Source organism: Malaclemys terrapin, chromosome 2, assembly GCF_027887155.1.
Source record: "Malaclemys terrapin pileata isolate rMalTer1 chromosome 2, rMalTer1.hap1, whole genome shotgun sequence".
Lineage (NCBI taxonomy): Eukaryota > Metazoa > Chordata > Testudines > Emydidae > Malaclemys > Malaclemys terrapin.
This window is the reverse complement of record NC_071506.1, coordinates 186,323,920-186,341,263: the sequence shown is the minus strand read 5'-3', so window position 1 is coordinate 186,341,263 and position 17,344 is coordinate 186,323,920. Positions and strand designations below refer to the sequence as shown.

Sequence of the window (17,344 nt, the reverse complement as noted above, 5' to 3'; positions counted from 1 at the left end):
ACAGGACTCTCTTTGAGAAGGACAAAACCTTGTAAGCCAAGCAAAGGTTGCAAACAACGTGATCCTCCAAGGACCTACTGAGGTATGTGGTATCTTGACCATGTTTCAAGGACCCTCTTATTTAATGTCATTTGCAATGTCAAGAGGCTTAGCTAGCACCCTAGTCTTTCATCTTTTTAAACCTGAGTTCAGATCCCATGTGGGTCATAAGTGAAACTGAGTTTGCGGTCTCAACCGAGTCTCTGAAGCGTCCTTCAGCCCCCAGGGATGTGTGGTACAGACCCTGCAGCATCACTTCCAGGAGGCTTATTCACTTGACACCTCTTATTTGAGCTTTGCGAGGTTCATTTTGTTATGCTTTGTTTCCTCTGGGTTATTGTTTTCTCCCATAAATTGCCCTTTTCTGTTTTTGTTTTAAAAGCCGTCTGTAAAAGCAAATGTGGCTTTTAACCAAAGACATCTGAAGCCTGTTTTGTGGCTCTCTCTCACATGTGGTACCTAGAGTGGTGTGTCACATTGGTCATACGAGCTACTACGATATGCAGTGAATGCATAATTTAGGATTACACTGAGTTCACCTATTTCCTATATGAGTCACACCTGAAGATTGTGCATTTTGGGTCCATTCAAATGGGATCAGCTTACGAGTTTGCAGGTATACCCCAATGCATTGCAGACACTAGCATTGCTGTAAGACTTGAAGGTCAGACTTACCCATTTTTTTTTAACCTATATTTCTGAACTTGTTATTAGTAAAGAACAGAGGCTATTACTTTAAGGGAGAGATCTTAATGGTCTGAACTTCAGCTTGCAAATACCTACACGCTTTATAATCACAAGCACAAATCCTGGCACGACTGATTCAGCTCTTACCATTCTGAGTTAAATGAATTTGAGTTTTATGGTGTTTACCACATGGAAGCTTTTCTGAAGTGACCATAAAATCTGAGGTTTGTGTTGGTTGATATGAATGTTCAAAAACATGTAATAGGATGTTTAAGAATAGGAAAGTATCCCTGTATGCCTGGCCAAAACTCTCCTCCTTGCCTCCCTCCCAAAGTGCTGTGTGAAAGTTACTCCTCTAACTGTTACCCTCAACCCCAGAGATGGTTGCATTTTAGTGCTGAAGATTGTATATCATTTGTGAAATGCTCTGCAGTCCTTTGGTATGAAAAGGTATGCAGGGTAAATATAAAACATTATTATTTTGTTGTACTAATTATAGTGGTTCTTTGTGGGTCTCTGTACATTCTGGTGATTTTTTGCTCAGTTTTCCATTTTCCATCTCCCCTTTAATTATGCATAGGTACGCAGTACTCTGTAAGCCAAGTTCTGTATTGAAACATTACTGCTCACATGATTAATCAGTTTAAATAAACTTTGTTGGACTCCTGAGAAAGGGATCATGTCCTCTGTATGGTCGTGCTAATTAGCTACCTTTTTATTAAATCTGTGGAAGTCAATGTTGATTATGTGTACATTTGGTCTATATGTATCTGCATCATAACTATAGTTTATAGTATCATTAAATGTTTATTAACAATGGGTAATCAAAAATGTATAACATGTGCAGGGGGCAATCAACAACCATACCCTCGCAAGCCTTCCAAACTCCCAACTGGATTTGATTAGCAACTTCCCTGTATTTGTTTATAAAAGTGATCTAAACAGTAATTTGCGTTCTTTAGGCCAGTGAAACAGCAACTGAGCCATGTCTGGCTATGTCGTTAGTAAACACTACTAAACCCAGAACCTGAAAATACTTATCCACATGCTTATCTTTAAGCATTTGAGTAGTGCCATTGAAGTCAATGGGATTTGCTGGATCAGAGCTTGAAAGAGAGAGAGAGAGAGAGAGAGAGAGAGAGAGAATAAAGTATGTGGAAGTGTAAGTAATAACTATGAGCCTGACCAAAAGTCCACTGAAGTCAATGGTAGTTTCTCCATTATCTCTAAAAGACTGTGGATCTGACCCTATATCCCTTTTTGCTCACAAATTAGGATAAATGTACGGTATGTTCATTTACCACAATTTTTATTTACATATTCATGAACACACACACAACACATGCTCACTATTCAGATTCAACAAAAAATCACTATAATACCACTGACCCTGGCAAGGCCCAAATTCCTTTGACATTTCCAGCTGACAATCTGTGCTCGCCTGCTAAATCCAAAACCAGACACAAGCATGCTTTTCAGATTATACACCAGACTAATATGTTATCACTGCACTTAGCTATAAAAGTACTTGAAACCACTTGCTATTCGACTATATTACACAGTATTCTTAAAAAGCACTAGCGACAGTTTGCCAAGTCCAGATCAGACCCACTATAAAAATACATTTTAGCTTGCTACTAACAAAGGATAAAATTCATCACTGCGTACAGAGCTCCATGCACTATAGATGTATGACTTAAACCCATAAAACAGGGCTAGAGTGGATCACAGGACTTGTGCAGGCTCTGGGCATAGAGATGAATTTCACAGAGAGACTATCTGGTTTCTAGAACAAAGCAATTGTCTTAAAAATCCCATCTTGTGGTCTGGTTGGTCAAAGACTCTGGATTCATTATGATCTAGACTTGCACTTGAGGTGCACCTTCTAGTAGTCTAATAGTCCCCTTGAGTCCATCTTCTAATAGTCCCCTAGACCCAGAGGCATAGGCAACGACTCCATGGGTGCTCCGGGGCTGGAGTACCCATGGGGAAAAATTGGTGGGTGCTCTGCATACACCGGCAGCTCCCCGCCCCGCTCCCATGCCCCAGCTCACATCCACCTCCACTCTGCCTCTTCCCTGAGCGCGGTGCGTGCCACTTTTTTCCCCTGGTTCCCAGCGCTTGCGCTAAGAAACAGCTGTTTTGCAGTGGCAAGCACTGGGAGGGAGGGAGAGGAGGGGGAACACGGCGCGCACTCGGGGGAAGAGGTGGGGCCGGGGCAGGGATTTGGGAAGGGGTCCAATAGGGGCAGGGAGGGGCGGAGTTGGGGCGGGGACTTTGGGGAAAGGGTTGGAATGGTGGTGGGGCAGGGGTGGAGTCAGGGCAGGGCTGGGGTGGGGGGGGCATGAACACCCACCGGCGCCAGGAAAAGTTGGCACCTATGCCCAGAGGAGATAGTCCTGGGCTTGTTACACTGCGGTCACCCAGTTTAAGACAGGGATTTTAAAATAACTGCAGCCCTTACTTTGGAGGCCTGGTTGCCTTTGTCTGAGGGTATGTGGAAAGTCAAAATGCAACTTTTAGCAGATAAGTGAGATTGGGGCCTACCATGCTTGACTGTGTCCTGGTCATATACTACCCTAAAAGCACACTGCAAGTCAGGTGCAACACCAGTGGGTCACTTAGGTTGTACATCTCAAAGAATTTGGTCCAATATAAGATGGAGAACTTTTGTCTATTTGTACAGGTATATTCATGACTAATTTAGATTAACAAAGGAAGGTTTGGCTTGGTTTGAACCACAATTTTTATGCTCATCTAAACTGTTATTAATTGCCTTGGTCTGGAAATCTCACACAACCAGATTTTTTTAATGGTCATATAGTAAGAACAGTCTTGCTTTGGGTATGTGGTCTATTGAAGACTGATGTAATAATAAATCATCACCACAATAATCAATTTATAACATAATAGCACCTGGAAGCATCAGTCAGACCTGGGCTTCTTTGTGGTAGGTGCTGTACAAACATATAGAAAATGACAGTTTTTGCATCCAAAGTCCATACAACGTAAATATAAATTAATGTTTCAATAGTTTAAAACATGTTTTTCAAATAATAAAAGAGATTTGAATTCTTGGTTAATCACTACTTCACACACCCATACGCTATATATGAGAATTAACACAGTATAACCACGGACCTTTGTTTTTATTATTTTGTTTAAAATTTCCCAGGAATTTATCAGTGTTTATAACAAAAATTTTAAAAAAGGATGAAAACCAGTAAAAAATTAACTTCACAATATTCTGGATAAAATATTAGGGTTAAGACTGGGGACATGAGAATAGAAACAAAGCAACAAATGGAGAAAAGTAAGAATATTAAAAGTAAAAGCAGTTTAATGCTATGGTTTATTTCATGAACTGTACGTTAACAGTGTGTATATATATATATATATATATATGTGCACTTGCATGCGTGTGTTTCTTTCACAGTATTGCCTTAGTTTAACAGACAGGGCTTTGCATTTACACTTAGATTAACATAAGCACATCTATGTAATGTAACATATAGAATTTTCTTAACATAATCAGTATTTTCATGTACTAGAGTGGTCTAAATTTTATGTGAAAAATCAGTAAAAAACAAATAGCAGCTTTTGTAAATTCCAAGAATTTTTCAGTAAAAATGTAAAAGTTGAAAATGGATGGCTTTAAGTATTGCTTAGAAAAATTTATGCTTTCCCAAACTGCCTTCAATTTGATTTGCATCTGCTACAGAAGTAATTTGCAGCAGCCGGAAAAAATCAGAACATATAATGTGCCTTGGTGTATTGTTCTACAGCAATCAATCATTTGACTGATGAAAGATTAAGACCACAATATAACAGCCAAAACAAACAATAATTATTTTTTAAAAACCTACCTGGCTATAGTAACTGATTTACAAAGGAAAAACAATTAATGCGCCTTTTCAGTAATATGAAAATCAGCCACCAGAAAGATCAAAAACACAATTTAAAGAGACAGAAATAGAACTGACTTTATGATGAGGGTATGACGCTGGCAGACCAGATGCCACCTCTTGCCCAGTTCGCAGGCATTAGCTAAGAACTGACAAACTCGTAGCTGGAGACTAGACCTGTTCACCTGTATGTTAGTTTTGCGCAAAACAGGTACTAGTCTCACAAGACTGTATTTAGTGTTTAGATGCTATGAAATGCTTGTTAGTTGCTGCAGACATTAATGTCACTGGTAATGTCTATATTCCAGGCTATAAGAAACTATGTATGTTTTGCTTAATAACTTTGAAAACGTTCACTCTGAACTGTCAAAATGTAAGTGGGCCATTATAAGACAAAAGCTTTGTTAATTGCCCCATGTGCCCACGGAGAAGTATGTGCAGAAAGCCTCATTCCATCGCTCTGAATGCCGGAAGAAGAAAATAAAAATAGTTGATGTGAAGATTTTTCATCTCTTTGCTGTTTGAACTCTCACAAGGCCAGAGACACCAAACTGAAGCCAGAGATCCCCAGTGGCTGCCTCCTGCATCTGCCCTGAAAGACTCTTCAAATTAACAGATCACTATTGGAGAGTCTAAGGGGACAGTCTGTAACTCCATGGTAAAAACTGTTATAGTGATCCAAAAGTTCACATTTGTTACTGGTGTGGTAAAATCTAATTATAGAACATATCACCATTTTGAGGTATCTGCTCTGTTTTTGACAGTCTGCCCTGAGGCAGGCACTCACAGTCATGAGCTACTCCAGACAGTTTGACAGATGGATCATAGTTAGGCAACTCTTTTGGTACCTACAAAAGTATAAATGGCTAAATGTCTCTGATCTCTGATTTGAAATTAATTAAACTGAAGAATCTTGGGGGAAAGGTTTAAGTTTCAAACCTGAACTCACAAGATTGATTTGCATATTGCAAAACCATTATTTGCAAGCTTTGAGACTCCTCTGTTATGACTAGGAGAGAAAAATAGCACTCTGCTTTCTGAAGAAATGTACAATGACTAAAATTCAAAGCTTGATTGCTCCTTTGTGTTGAAATATAGTATCAAAGAAATATCTTAGCCATGGTTCAGTTTACCAGGTATGCAAATACACAGTAGCTTAGTTATCTAACTCCCCCATTGCCCCAGATCCTCCTTCCTTTTGTATTACTTTGTCAATAGAGGCGATTAAAATCACTGGAACTGAACATGCTTGTCTGAAGAGGGCTAAAGTTTACTAGGACAAGATGACATCATCACTCATGTGCCCCTTTGTGGATCAATCATTCACTTTTCAGAGAGAATTTTTAGACACTCCATTCAGAGCTGGATCTGAATGAAGGACACAGTGCCTTTAAGAAAAGACCAAAAACGCATCCTGGCAAGCAGGGTGCCTTGCACCAAAGAAAAAGTTATCTGATCATTACAATACCCAATTATGGCTGTTTCCATACAAAGAACAGATGATTCATTACTAGATAAGCACAATAAACTACACACATGTCAATCTGGAGCTTTCCCTCCTTTTTCTGACACATAGCTTTCTTGCAGGTGATAAGATATTACAGGCGGGAAAGAACTTACAATCTACAAAGAGCTATTATTTTCTCAAGACAAACAATAAGAAAGTAAGATTTTCTCACCAATCCACGAAGCAACCATCTTATAAGTGAAGCCATTGCTTTTCCCCCACTCCAGCTTCACAAGAGGCCTCGTTCATCTTCACTTAGTGAGTTCACAGGATTTGGCCCTGATTTTGTTTTTTACTTCACCGTTACTGGAGTTTCACTATCTCTGAGTTAACTTGTCGGGAGGGAGCAGGGGGTTTAACCTATAATTCTAAGCATCTGTTTTATAAATTCCATATTATAAATTGAGAGAGAAATTGACTCTCTTCAAATCTTCCCTCTAGGAATCCATCCTCTACCCCGACCCCTACCCCCAGACCCATTCTGAGGCTTCTCCTCTCACAAAGAAGCACCAAGCAATTACAAAGCCAAAGGTAACAAACAGCAATGAAATTGGATGGCGCTATATCTGTTAACTTTGAATGGAATTCACGTAACCCTCCCAGAGCCTCCTGCACAAAAGCCTCAGCGCTTTAGATGGGCTGCTTTAACTCTCCACAGGGAGAGGCGTAGAAGAGCAGCCCAGCAAGTGGGCCTCTGCACAACGTGTGCAGCACATAGGGGGGACCAAAGGTGGGTCTCGAATATAGTGGCACTGACTGTGCAGTTATGTAACTCCAAGGGTGCCAGTCTTTGCCCAAAGAGGTAAGAAAGGGAAGCAACTATTGCCTCCCTGAAGCTAGAACGCTGTGTTGCCACCTCTTGGGATTCATGAGTAAGGAAAGTTTGGCTCCTGTTGAAGCCAGTCTGCCAGTGATGTGAGGAGCTCCCGCCATCATTTCAACTGTCCAGGGAAAACCCACTCTGGTTCATTGACCTTCTCACAGCCTGGACAAGAACAGCCAACCGCAGCTGCTGCAGGTGCAGGCAGAGCTTTCTCTGCCCTTTCCTTCAAGATCTGAGGAGTTTTGGATAATGGGATAAGTTTGTGCAGAGGGAGCAGCTGTATCATTTCCATGAGCGAGCAGCAGACCAGGGCTGCTCTGCTCCCCACACTCCTCCTGTGAATAATAGGTCATCTCTTCTCTGCTCCTCCCACCCCCGGGCTATTTCTAACTCTGCAACACCAGGCCTGGGAAGAAGGAGAGGACCCCTGGGAGCTGCCCTACCTTGGAGGGATGAAAAACCTGCATAACTTCAGGAGGAGCAAATGTGGGGCTGGAAGCCAGGACATTTATTGATTGGGGCCTGAGGATGCAGAGTTGATGCAACACTGCCAACCCCCAAAGTTCAAAATTCATGAGATTGGCCCCCAAAACCCAATACATTGTGTTTTTTGGTCTGTCTTTTGATTTTTAAACTTTCCTTACCCACTCCCAGTGTGTGTGACAATTAGTGTTCCCAACGCTCCCAGATTTATGGAGCAAGATGATTTTGGCCCCCTTTGCCGAAGCTCTCACTGGCTGCCTCATGGGGCGGAGTTTCCAGCTTCTGCCCAAGACCTCAACATTCTAATTAATACATTCTGTCTCTCCCCCACAGCCCCCAGATCAATTCTTTGACACACACACACCCCGAGCCTCCACATCTGCCTGACCCCAGTCCCGTCAATCCTGCCACACATTAATTCTCCCCCAGCCCCACTGCTCCTCTCCTGCAGCTCCAGGGCTTCTTCAACCCCCTCTCCTTCTTCCCAGTATGCTGTTGCAGGGAGAAAGATATGCAGACATCAGACTAACCCACAGTTCAAAGGAAGGGAGTGAGGTGGAGGAGGCAGGGATACCCTGAACTGCTGGGCTCCTTCTCCCTCCTACTCTACCCCAAAACTCTCCTGGCTACTGAGGGGAGGGGGCAGAGCTCTGTCTTTCTCCTACAGCAGCCTTGATTGGCTGCTCTTCCCCAGGAGATGGGGAATTGGGGAAGGCAAACAATTAGAGGGTTTCCCCCCAAGACAGGACTGAAATTTAAGAGAGGGCTCAAGCTTCTGGCACCCAGATTAGCTGCAGCCCCAGCCAAAATAGCCTTCCTGGCAAAGAAATTTAGAGAGTTGGCAATGCTGTTGAAGTAGAGGCTGGAGCACAAAATTAGAAGAAGAGCAGCCCAGCAAGTTAGACACACTAAGAATAAGAATAATGATTAATGATGATGTAAGGGTAAGGTGGCCAGAATCGTATTTGTCACTATGCATTGGCAACACTATTTGTCATGGACAATCTGCAGGTTGGGTAGGGGGAGTTCAAAAATCAGAAGACAGCTCAAAACAGCATTTTTTTAAGCTCTCATGATTTTGGACCAATCTCATGAATGTTTTGGGTCTGACTTATGATTTTTGCAGTAATTATGGGGCAACACCTAATTAATCACATGGATAACTTCACCCTTACAGTATGTCTATACGGCACGCTCCTTTCAGCACCATGTAGAGCAGGGGTTCCCGAACTTGGTTCGCGGCTTGTTCAGGGTAAACCCAGGGCAGGCTGCGAGACGCTTTGTTTACTTGAGCGTCCACAAGTACGGCTGCTCGCAGTTCCCATTGGCCGGGAACAGTGAACCGCAGCCACTGGGAGCTGCGAGCGGCCATACCTGCGGACACTCAGGTAAACAAAGCGTCTCACGGCCTGCCAGGGGCTTACCCGTGAACCAAGTTTGGGAATCCCTGGTGTAGAGTAAATGCATGACACTCCCCCCTCCCTCAATCAGGGGCGGCAGGTTTGTATAATTTTTGGTGGTGCCCAGAACAGGTCCAGGTCCCGCCCCCACACACACCTGCCTAAGGCTCTGGGAGGATGTTTAGGTGTGGGATCTGGGATGGAGTTTGGATGCTGGGTGCAGGCTCTGGGCTGGGGCAGGGAGTTGGGGTGCAGGAGGGGGTTTGGGGTGCAGGCTCTGAGAGAGAGTTTGAGTGCGGGAGGGGTGCAGGTTCTGGGAGGGAGTTTGGGTGCGGGGTCTGGGCTGGGACAGGGGTTGAGGTGCAGGAGGGGGTGCGGAGCATGAGGCTGGCCAGGGATGAGGAGTTTGGGGTGCAGCAGGCAGGCTACCCCAGGGCTGGGGGCCAGAGAGGAGAACTTCCCCCAGCCCTCGCCCTGCCGGCACAACGAGCTCCAGGGGACGGGAGGACCCCTCCACTCCCCGGCAGGACACTCACCCAAGCCTCCCCAGGCTGCTGCTCAGGAGGTCCAGACAAGATAAGCACCCCCACACCTCCGAGTCGACTCAGAGTCGCCTGCCGGGGGGGGGAGGGGCTGCCATGCACCTCCTCCCTCCGCAGGCACAGCAGCCGCCTCAGCCTGCTCCCTTGTAGCCGGCAGCAGCTGGTGAGGGAGCTCAGCGCGGAGCTGCAGGAGGCAGCCGCCCACTGCCCAGGGCAGGCAAGGTTGCTCGGGGAAGGTGCGTGGGGGCAGCAGGCGGGGCCAGGGGATGCTCTGGGGGAGGCGTGCGGGGATAGCAAGCGGGGCCAGGGGAGAGACCCGGCCCCGAACATTGGTGGAGCTGGGTCCCCCGGGCCCTGAATTTGCTGGAGCCCAGGCACCACGGGCCCATATAACTAGCCGCCCCTGCCCCCAGCAGTATAGATGACGAGTCTGCTTACGTGAACCCTGTGGGTATGTACCCAACATGGCTGGAGCCTTTCCCTGCTGCAGGGAATGACTCCAGCAGTGGGGAAAGGCTCTCCCTGCTGCTGATCCTTTCCCCACTGACTCTCCCCTGCCAGAGCCTTTCACTGACATATGTAGCTCCACACCACAGTGTGGACACAGCCTGCTTTTCACTGCGACATGTAGCTATACATACCCTACATGCTGCTGCAAGACGTGTGCAGTGTAGATGTAGCCTTAATGATATGGAGGTGGGAGGAAATTTTGTTGAAACATATTGGGTGTAATTTTGTGATCGGCCTGAGGGAGGTACAACAAAACACTTGCTGTCTAGGGAGAGGAGAGATAAGGTGGCGGTAACCATCTTTGTGCCTTTCTGATTCTGGGCTGCTGCAGGGGCTGAAACAGTGCCTAAGGCCTTGGCTACACTTACCAGGTAGTTCGACGGCTGGAAATCGAAGTTCTGGGTTCGACTTATCGCGTCTAGTCTGGACGCGATAAGTCGAACCCGGAAGTGCTCGCCGTCGACTGCGGTACTCCAGCTCGGCGAGAGGAGTACCGCGGAGTCGACGGGGGAGCCTGCCTGCCGCGTGTGGACCAAGGTAAGTTCGAACTAAGGTACTTCGACTTCAGCTACGTTATTCACGTAGCTGAAGTTGCGTACCTTAGTTCGAATTGGGGGGGGGTAGTGTAGACCAAGCCTAAGCTACAACCACCCAACCCAAACTATCCATGGTCCTCTACAGCCCTACTGGCATTCCCCCTCCAGCCACTAGTCCCTATACCGGACTTATGAAGTGGGCTTTGTAAAATAGCCTGTGGCAGTCTAATTCAGTTCCTGCTTGAGGGAACTCCTCCCTAGCCAGATCCATGGTTCTTTTATGCTGCTGGATCCCAAGAGGGAGAATCCTCTAATTTTTTTTCCCCCCAGAAATGAAAACAATGAAATTCTAGGGAACGCCTCATTAGGGATTAAACCTCTTCAAAGCTGACAGCGGCTGTATTATTTGTACATTTTCTGACATTCCTGCAATTATAACAAAATGCCTTTGAACTAATGCTGAACAAATGGGATATTATTCATGCAACTGTCCATTTGTGACGTTTATACCTTTTCAAGAACGCGTGTACGTACACACACAGACACACACACACCACCTAATCCTGCATTCTTTACATACCCAAATCTCCCATTAACTCCTAATGAGAGTTTTGCAACTGCAAGGAACACAGAAGCTGGGCCTCTTGGTGAAAGAAAGGAAGAAAGAAATCTCCATTTCATTAGAAAAATGCCACTAGCACCAAGCAGATACTTCATAAAATAAAATTATTGTCTATATTTAAAGTGAGGGGCAAGAAGCATTTGCTTATATTAAATAGGTGGATTATATGTGCATTTGTTAGAGAGACAGATTTATTAAGGTGGAGTAACAAGACATTGTTAAACATTAACCAGCTGAAATCAATGGAGGGATCAAACCCTCTCATGGGGAAACCTGTGGGAGAGGCCTTAGAAGGAAGCAAATCTTGAGCTTTTCCCAAATTGTTTCATGGAAGAAGGAAGGTAGAACTTGTGGACCCCTGGGATCCAGGCAGATCTCAAGGTCATTTATGCAAAAGGGCCCGTGCTTTTACTCTCCTGCTCTGCTGCAAACTGATTACTTTGCAACTCTACTGACAGATGCCCCAATAACTACCCTCCCTCAAGTGTGATTCTCTATGCCGACAGAGCACTGTGAATAAACAAATTAAGCCTCTTGAATCCACATTTTGAGTATATTTACTGCTTGTGTACAGAAAGGGAAAAAGGTCTCTCTCTTTCATTCCCCTCCCTACTACATTTCCTGCCTTTTCCCCACATGAGGATCTCAGGACCCACGGAGGGTCCTCTGTATGATGGAGAGGAGAGAGGGGGAAACCAGTGTCAGAGGCAGCTGACTCCCCCCTCCTTTGCATGTGGAAGCAGAGGAACGAGCCCCCTCAGTGTCTGTGTGAACGATTAGGCTGAATCACAGACTTGAAATACAAGACCATAAAGCAACTGTAAGAAAAATGGCAGCTCTTCTGAATTTCAGTAAAGAATTCATGCAGAGAAAGCTTTCATGCCTCAGTGAGCTCAGGGTCACTTCCTCATTTGCAGGCTAAATTCCATAGGCATCTATCAACTCACTCATTCACACATACATGCTCCTAACAGAGCTTGCACAGACAGTCTTATTCTGGAACCTGCCTGAATAGGATAGCTAATAAAGGCACATATCTATGCAAGTCCAAATAAAAAATTAAGTCTAATGCTGAACACACAGAGAAAACAAGTTAGAGTATATAGACATTTAGCACGGGGGGGAATTCCAAAATTATTAATTCCTAGCTCTTCAGCACTAGTCAAAAATGCTGTGTTTTAAATGGCAAGACAATAAATAGGCCACATAACATGTTACTCACCTCTGCAGGAAATGCCTTGGCTGTCAATGGCTTGTTTGCAGATATTACAGTCTTTGGGTTTTTTAAAGGTCTTGTTTTTGAAAGTGTGAGAACTTGAAGCGAGGTTTTCAGGCTGGAATAGAGGAGAAAATGTCAGAGCACTTGTCAACTTTTGAATGTTACGCTTTAAATGTAACAAAACAAATGAAATTTATAAATAGCCAAAACAACCGCCACTTATTACATTATTCAACAGTACTCACTCAATCTCCCCAAATGTTGCATTACTGATATTGCATGGTGTAATATTTTGAATAATTACTGTAGAATTCTTTATTACACTAAAGAATTAGGGGCCACTAAAAGGTAATTTAAGTGAGATTAAGCATGTGTCTACTAACCTAATGCTTTCTCTACCCAAGACAGTTCCACTTAACTTAAATTGGTTTTAAGTCGATTTATGTAATGTAAGTAATGCCATATTGGCTATTTAACTCATCGGTGCCAAAAGATGTTTGGACATTCTTATTTCAATAGCTAAATTGAAGTATGTTTGGTTTAATCAAAACAAAAGTGTCTACACTGTCTTTTGTATCAGTTTAACTATATCAATTTAAAATCACACTTAAGTTAAATGAGTGTAATTTTCTTGTGTAGGCAAGCCCTTAATGTTTTTCCTTGGATTGGTCCCACAATTACTGAAATAATTTATTTAAACAAATAAACAAACACATAAATAATCAGGGAAGGGAAAAGAGTAGACAACTCCATGAAATCCACTGGGAACTTCAATATGCAGAGTGGGAAGTGCATAGATAATTCAATAGTGAAGGCTATTGAAACCCCAAGACACAAAGAGAAAGAGACAACTACCAGTTCCTCTCCAAAAGCCTAACATTCAAATCCATTAGCAAACTTTTAGGAAGCATCTCTTAATTATCTGAAACCCCTTTTAAAATTTAATAATGGAAAATTATTTCTGTCTCTTCTTCTGCAATACTAGATAGTTTCACAAACCAAGAAAGACCGCACCACGAACTAGCAGGTAAAAATTCTGCCCCTCTCTCATCACTAGACAAAGCATGTCTACTGCAGAAAGGCAAAGCAGCAATAATGCCATGTTGGCTGCAAAATAGCATGGTTGATGGCTGAAGTCCTACTTAGAAATGGGAAACAAAATTTGGTATGTATTTAAAAAAGGAACAATGCCTTGGACAATGAAAATCTCAACAGAGTTTCTATAAGCCCCATATTTACCCCTCCCTTCATGCACACACAAATCACTCTCCTTAGCTATCAGAGTACAGTGGACATGTTTACTTTTGAGCAATTGCACTGCACTACAGCTGTCTAGAATCCCTAGTTGGAAACTTGTCCCTCCATAACAGATAACCTAACGTGTAAGTATAGCTAGGAGCTCATAAGAACAATTTACATACCCCTGAAGGGTGCAAACTTTCAAATGTGAGAGACAGCATGTTGCAATGGACAAGATTTGGGTTCTGTTTATGGCTCTGAAATGGTTTTTTCATTGTGTGACTTTGCACCTTGTTTTCCCCATCTGTAAAATGGGGATCATGATATTTACCTGTCTTTGTGAAGTGCTGTGGGATCTAGAGATGAAAAGTGCCAAGTCCTAATATTATTATACATATCCAGAAGGAATTATTTGAAGTGAAGAAATAAAATTTAGGCTGAACTTCAGGAAAAACCATCTGATAGTGAGATGTATTAAACTGTGGAATACTCTTCCTAGGGAAATGGTGGAAGATCCTATTCCTTTGGAATATTTAACACTAGATAAAACAGTCGTGAATAAAGTTGTATTGCATTATTATTACGCCTTATTAATTATTCAGACTGATTGCTAAGTGTATTCCTATAAAAGCTGGAGTCACAAAACTTCCTATATGTTTGAGGTATTTCTAATCATCTTGTATATGTTTGCTTAGTGCTACTTTACCTTTAGCTGAAAATCATGACCATAGTTACGATGCATATTAAAGATGAATTGTAAAGAACATAAGTGCATTTGTGCCCTTTTCCATTCTTACATGATACAGGAACTGGCACAAATGATAAACAATACACCAAGTTTCTGCTCAAAGATCTTTTTCCTGCATCCTTTTTTAATATCAGAAATATGGAGGGAGCTTTTCAAAAGGCCTAAGGAGCATAACTCCCAGTTGCATCACTGTAACTTCACTGATGTCAGTGGCATTACCTCTAATTCACACTGTGGTTAGTGAGGGAGCATTGGGGCCATTGAATTTTAGAGCTGATGACATTTTATGTTGCACATCACCATCGTGTCTAAGCAACTTCCACATAAAATCACCATAGCAAAAACAAAATTCCAAGTGGACTTCGTGGAGTCTCCCTTTTCCAGGTAAGAATTCTGGTTGGGGTGGTATTATTGGGTTTGGGTTTTTTAGATTTTATTAATTTTCTCTTTTTTTTTTGTGGTTGGTTGGTGTTTACAGGTAGAAGGTGTTGTTAGCGTGTCAATGTCATTCCTATGGTCGAAAGGCATTCTCGAAGAGGACATTTTTGTAAGATTTCCTAAAGACAGTCAGGCTGTGGATTTGCCGGATCTTCCCTGGAAGTTTGCTCCACAGCCAGATCCCCTCCACCAAGAATGTTTTATCCCCACCTCTCATGCGCTTTACTCTGGGCGTGGTGATCTGCATTGTCCCAGAGGAGTACAGATGTTGCTGTTGTTTGCAGAGCAAAATTCAGTCTTTAACATGGCTAGGGCTTGATCCATTAACTAACCAATTAATCATTATATCTTATTTGTCATGTAAAAATCTTTTTTTGTGTGTGTGTGGCAGGGGATTTTTGAGGATAGTTTTTGGTCAGTATTATCCATCAAGTAATGGAAGGGCACACACTTTTTTTTTTTCATTTGTTTGTTTTGCTGCTCAATTTTATATCTATTCTACAGTTAGCTCTCCAAGGAATTCATGTAACAATTAATTTAGCAGCTGGAATAATAACATTTGCCCATGCATTATCAGTACATAACACTTCCATTGTGAAATGCGAAGGAGCCTGGATCAGGCTTCCTTTGTTATCACGTGGAATGGCTTTCTCAGTTCTCAAATAGGGATGGTGCCAAGAGGAAAACAGGGGGAGGCAGCAACAATACTCCCACTTTCAGAAGGTTCAGGGCTGGAATCTAAATTGCATTTAATTGTTAAGAGCCAAAATTGGAAGAGAGAGTGCAGCACCACAGGTTACAGACTGATTACCAGCCTGAGGGACAGGCTGTAATTAGTGCTGGTCTTGATTGCTGGCACTATGCAATTTCTCTTTTTCAAAAAGCAAGCTCTCTCTCTCTCTGTCTCTCTCTGTCTTTTTTCTCTGTTTAAACCACACAAGGAAATAGTCTGGGCGATGAATCCAACAGAGCCACAATGGAGTTATTCTAGATTTGCACCAGAATAACTGAGAGCAGAATCTGGGCCTCAGTGTGGAAATTCAGAAGTGGATCCTCAGCTATGCTGACTTCAAATATTTCTCACAGCTCACCATCCTTACTATGTAGTGACAGCACAAACAGCTATACTGTCTTCCACATGCCATCAGATGTAAATTTACATCAGTGTTCAAACAACAGCCCAGCGGATTTTGGGGACATATGAAACTATCATGGGAGGAAGAATTTAATCCGAAAAATGTGAACAATAATTGGGAATAATTTAAGAACACCTTACAGACCCGCCCCAAAAGCCACAATCCCACAACTGAGAAGAAGGCTGTGCTGGTTACAATAACAACCTACTTTAGAGCGGAAGTAAAGGCAGCTATGAAAAAAATATATATAACAGATGGAAGAAAGGGGAAGTTGATAGTGATGAATATAAATCAGAAGTGAGAAACTGTTGAAAACCGATAAAGGAAACGAAGAGACACAAGGAGAAATCTGTGGCCCACAGAATTAAAGACAATAAGGAGTTTTTAAAATATACTAGGAACAAAAATAATCCTGATCCATTACTAGATGCAAATGGTAAAACTATCAATAATAATGTAGAAGAGGCAGAAGAGTTCAATAAATATTTCTGTTCTGTATTTGGGGAAAAATAGATAATAGTCTCATCAAATGGTGATAACACTCTTTCCATTCCACTAATATCTCTGGAGGATGTTAAACAGAAACTATTAAAATCAGACATGTGAAAAATCTATGTGCCCAGAAAACTTGCATCCAAGACTTTAAAAAGAGCTTGCCGAAGAGCTCACTGGACCATTAATGTCGATGTTCAGTAAAATGAAAGAATTTCAGAAGACTGGGAAAAAAGCTAATGTGCCAATTTTTTTAAAATGGAAAGATCAGGATAATTATAGGCTAGTCCTAAGAATATAATAATGGCCATCCTGGGTCTTACCAAAGGTCCATCTAGCCCACTAGTGTCTCTCTGACCATGGCCAGTGCCACATATTTGTGGCAGTTGGAGGTTTAGGGACAACCAGAGCATGGGGTTGTGTCCTTGACTTTGGCTAATAGCCATTGATAGCCCTATACTCCATGAACTTATTTAAGTCTTTTTTGAACCCAGTTATACTTTTAGCCTTTACTGCGTCTCCTGGCAATGAGTTCCAGAGGTTGACTGTGCATTGTGTGAAGAAGTACATCATTTGGTTTGTTTTAAACCTGCTGCCCATTCATTTCTGTGGGTGACCCCTAGTTCTTGTGTTATGTGAACAGGTAAGTAATTCTTCCTTATGCCATTCACAATTATATAAACCTCTGTCATATACTCCCTTAGTCATCTCTTTTCTAATCTGAACAGACCAGTCTTTTTAATCTCGTCTCATATAGAAGCTGTACCATACCTCTAATCATTTTTGTTGCCCCTCTCTGCACCTTTTCCAATTCTGATATATATATCAGTCTTGGGCAAAATAATGGAATGGCTGAGATGGGACTAGATTAATAAAGAATTAAAGGAAGGTAATGTAATTAATGCAAATCAACATAGAAAATCAATTTCGTCCAACTAACTTGATTTTTTAAAATGAGATGACAAGGTTGGTAAGGTAATCATGTTGATATAACATACCTTGACTTTTCTAAGGCATT

At 42.6% G+C, this 17,344-nt stretch overlaps 1 protein-coding gene across 7 annotated transcripts in view; it reads right to left on the bottom strand.

Moving 5' to 3' along the window:
* Positions 1-17,344, bottom strand: part of TNS3 (tensin 3) — a 434,958-nt gene that overhangs the window by 264,309 nt on the left and 153,305 nt on the right. For all 7 annotated transcript variants that reach the window (XM_054019057.1, XM_054019050.1, XM_054019049.1 and 4 more), the window contains one exon: positions 12,277-12,388. Coding sequence is in view for 6 of the 7 variants with exons in the window: in XM_054019050.1 (XP_053875025.1) it covers positions 12,277-12,388 (112 nt within the window). In the remaining variant the exon portion in view is untranslated. The remainder of the gene's footprint in view (positions 1-12,276; positions 12,389-17,344) is intronic.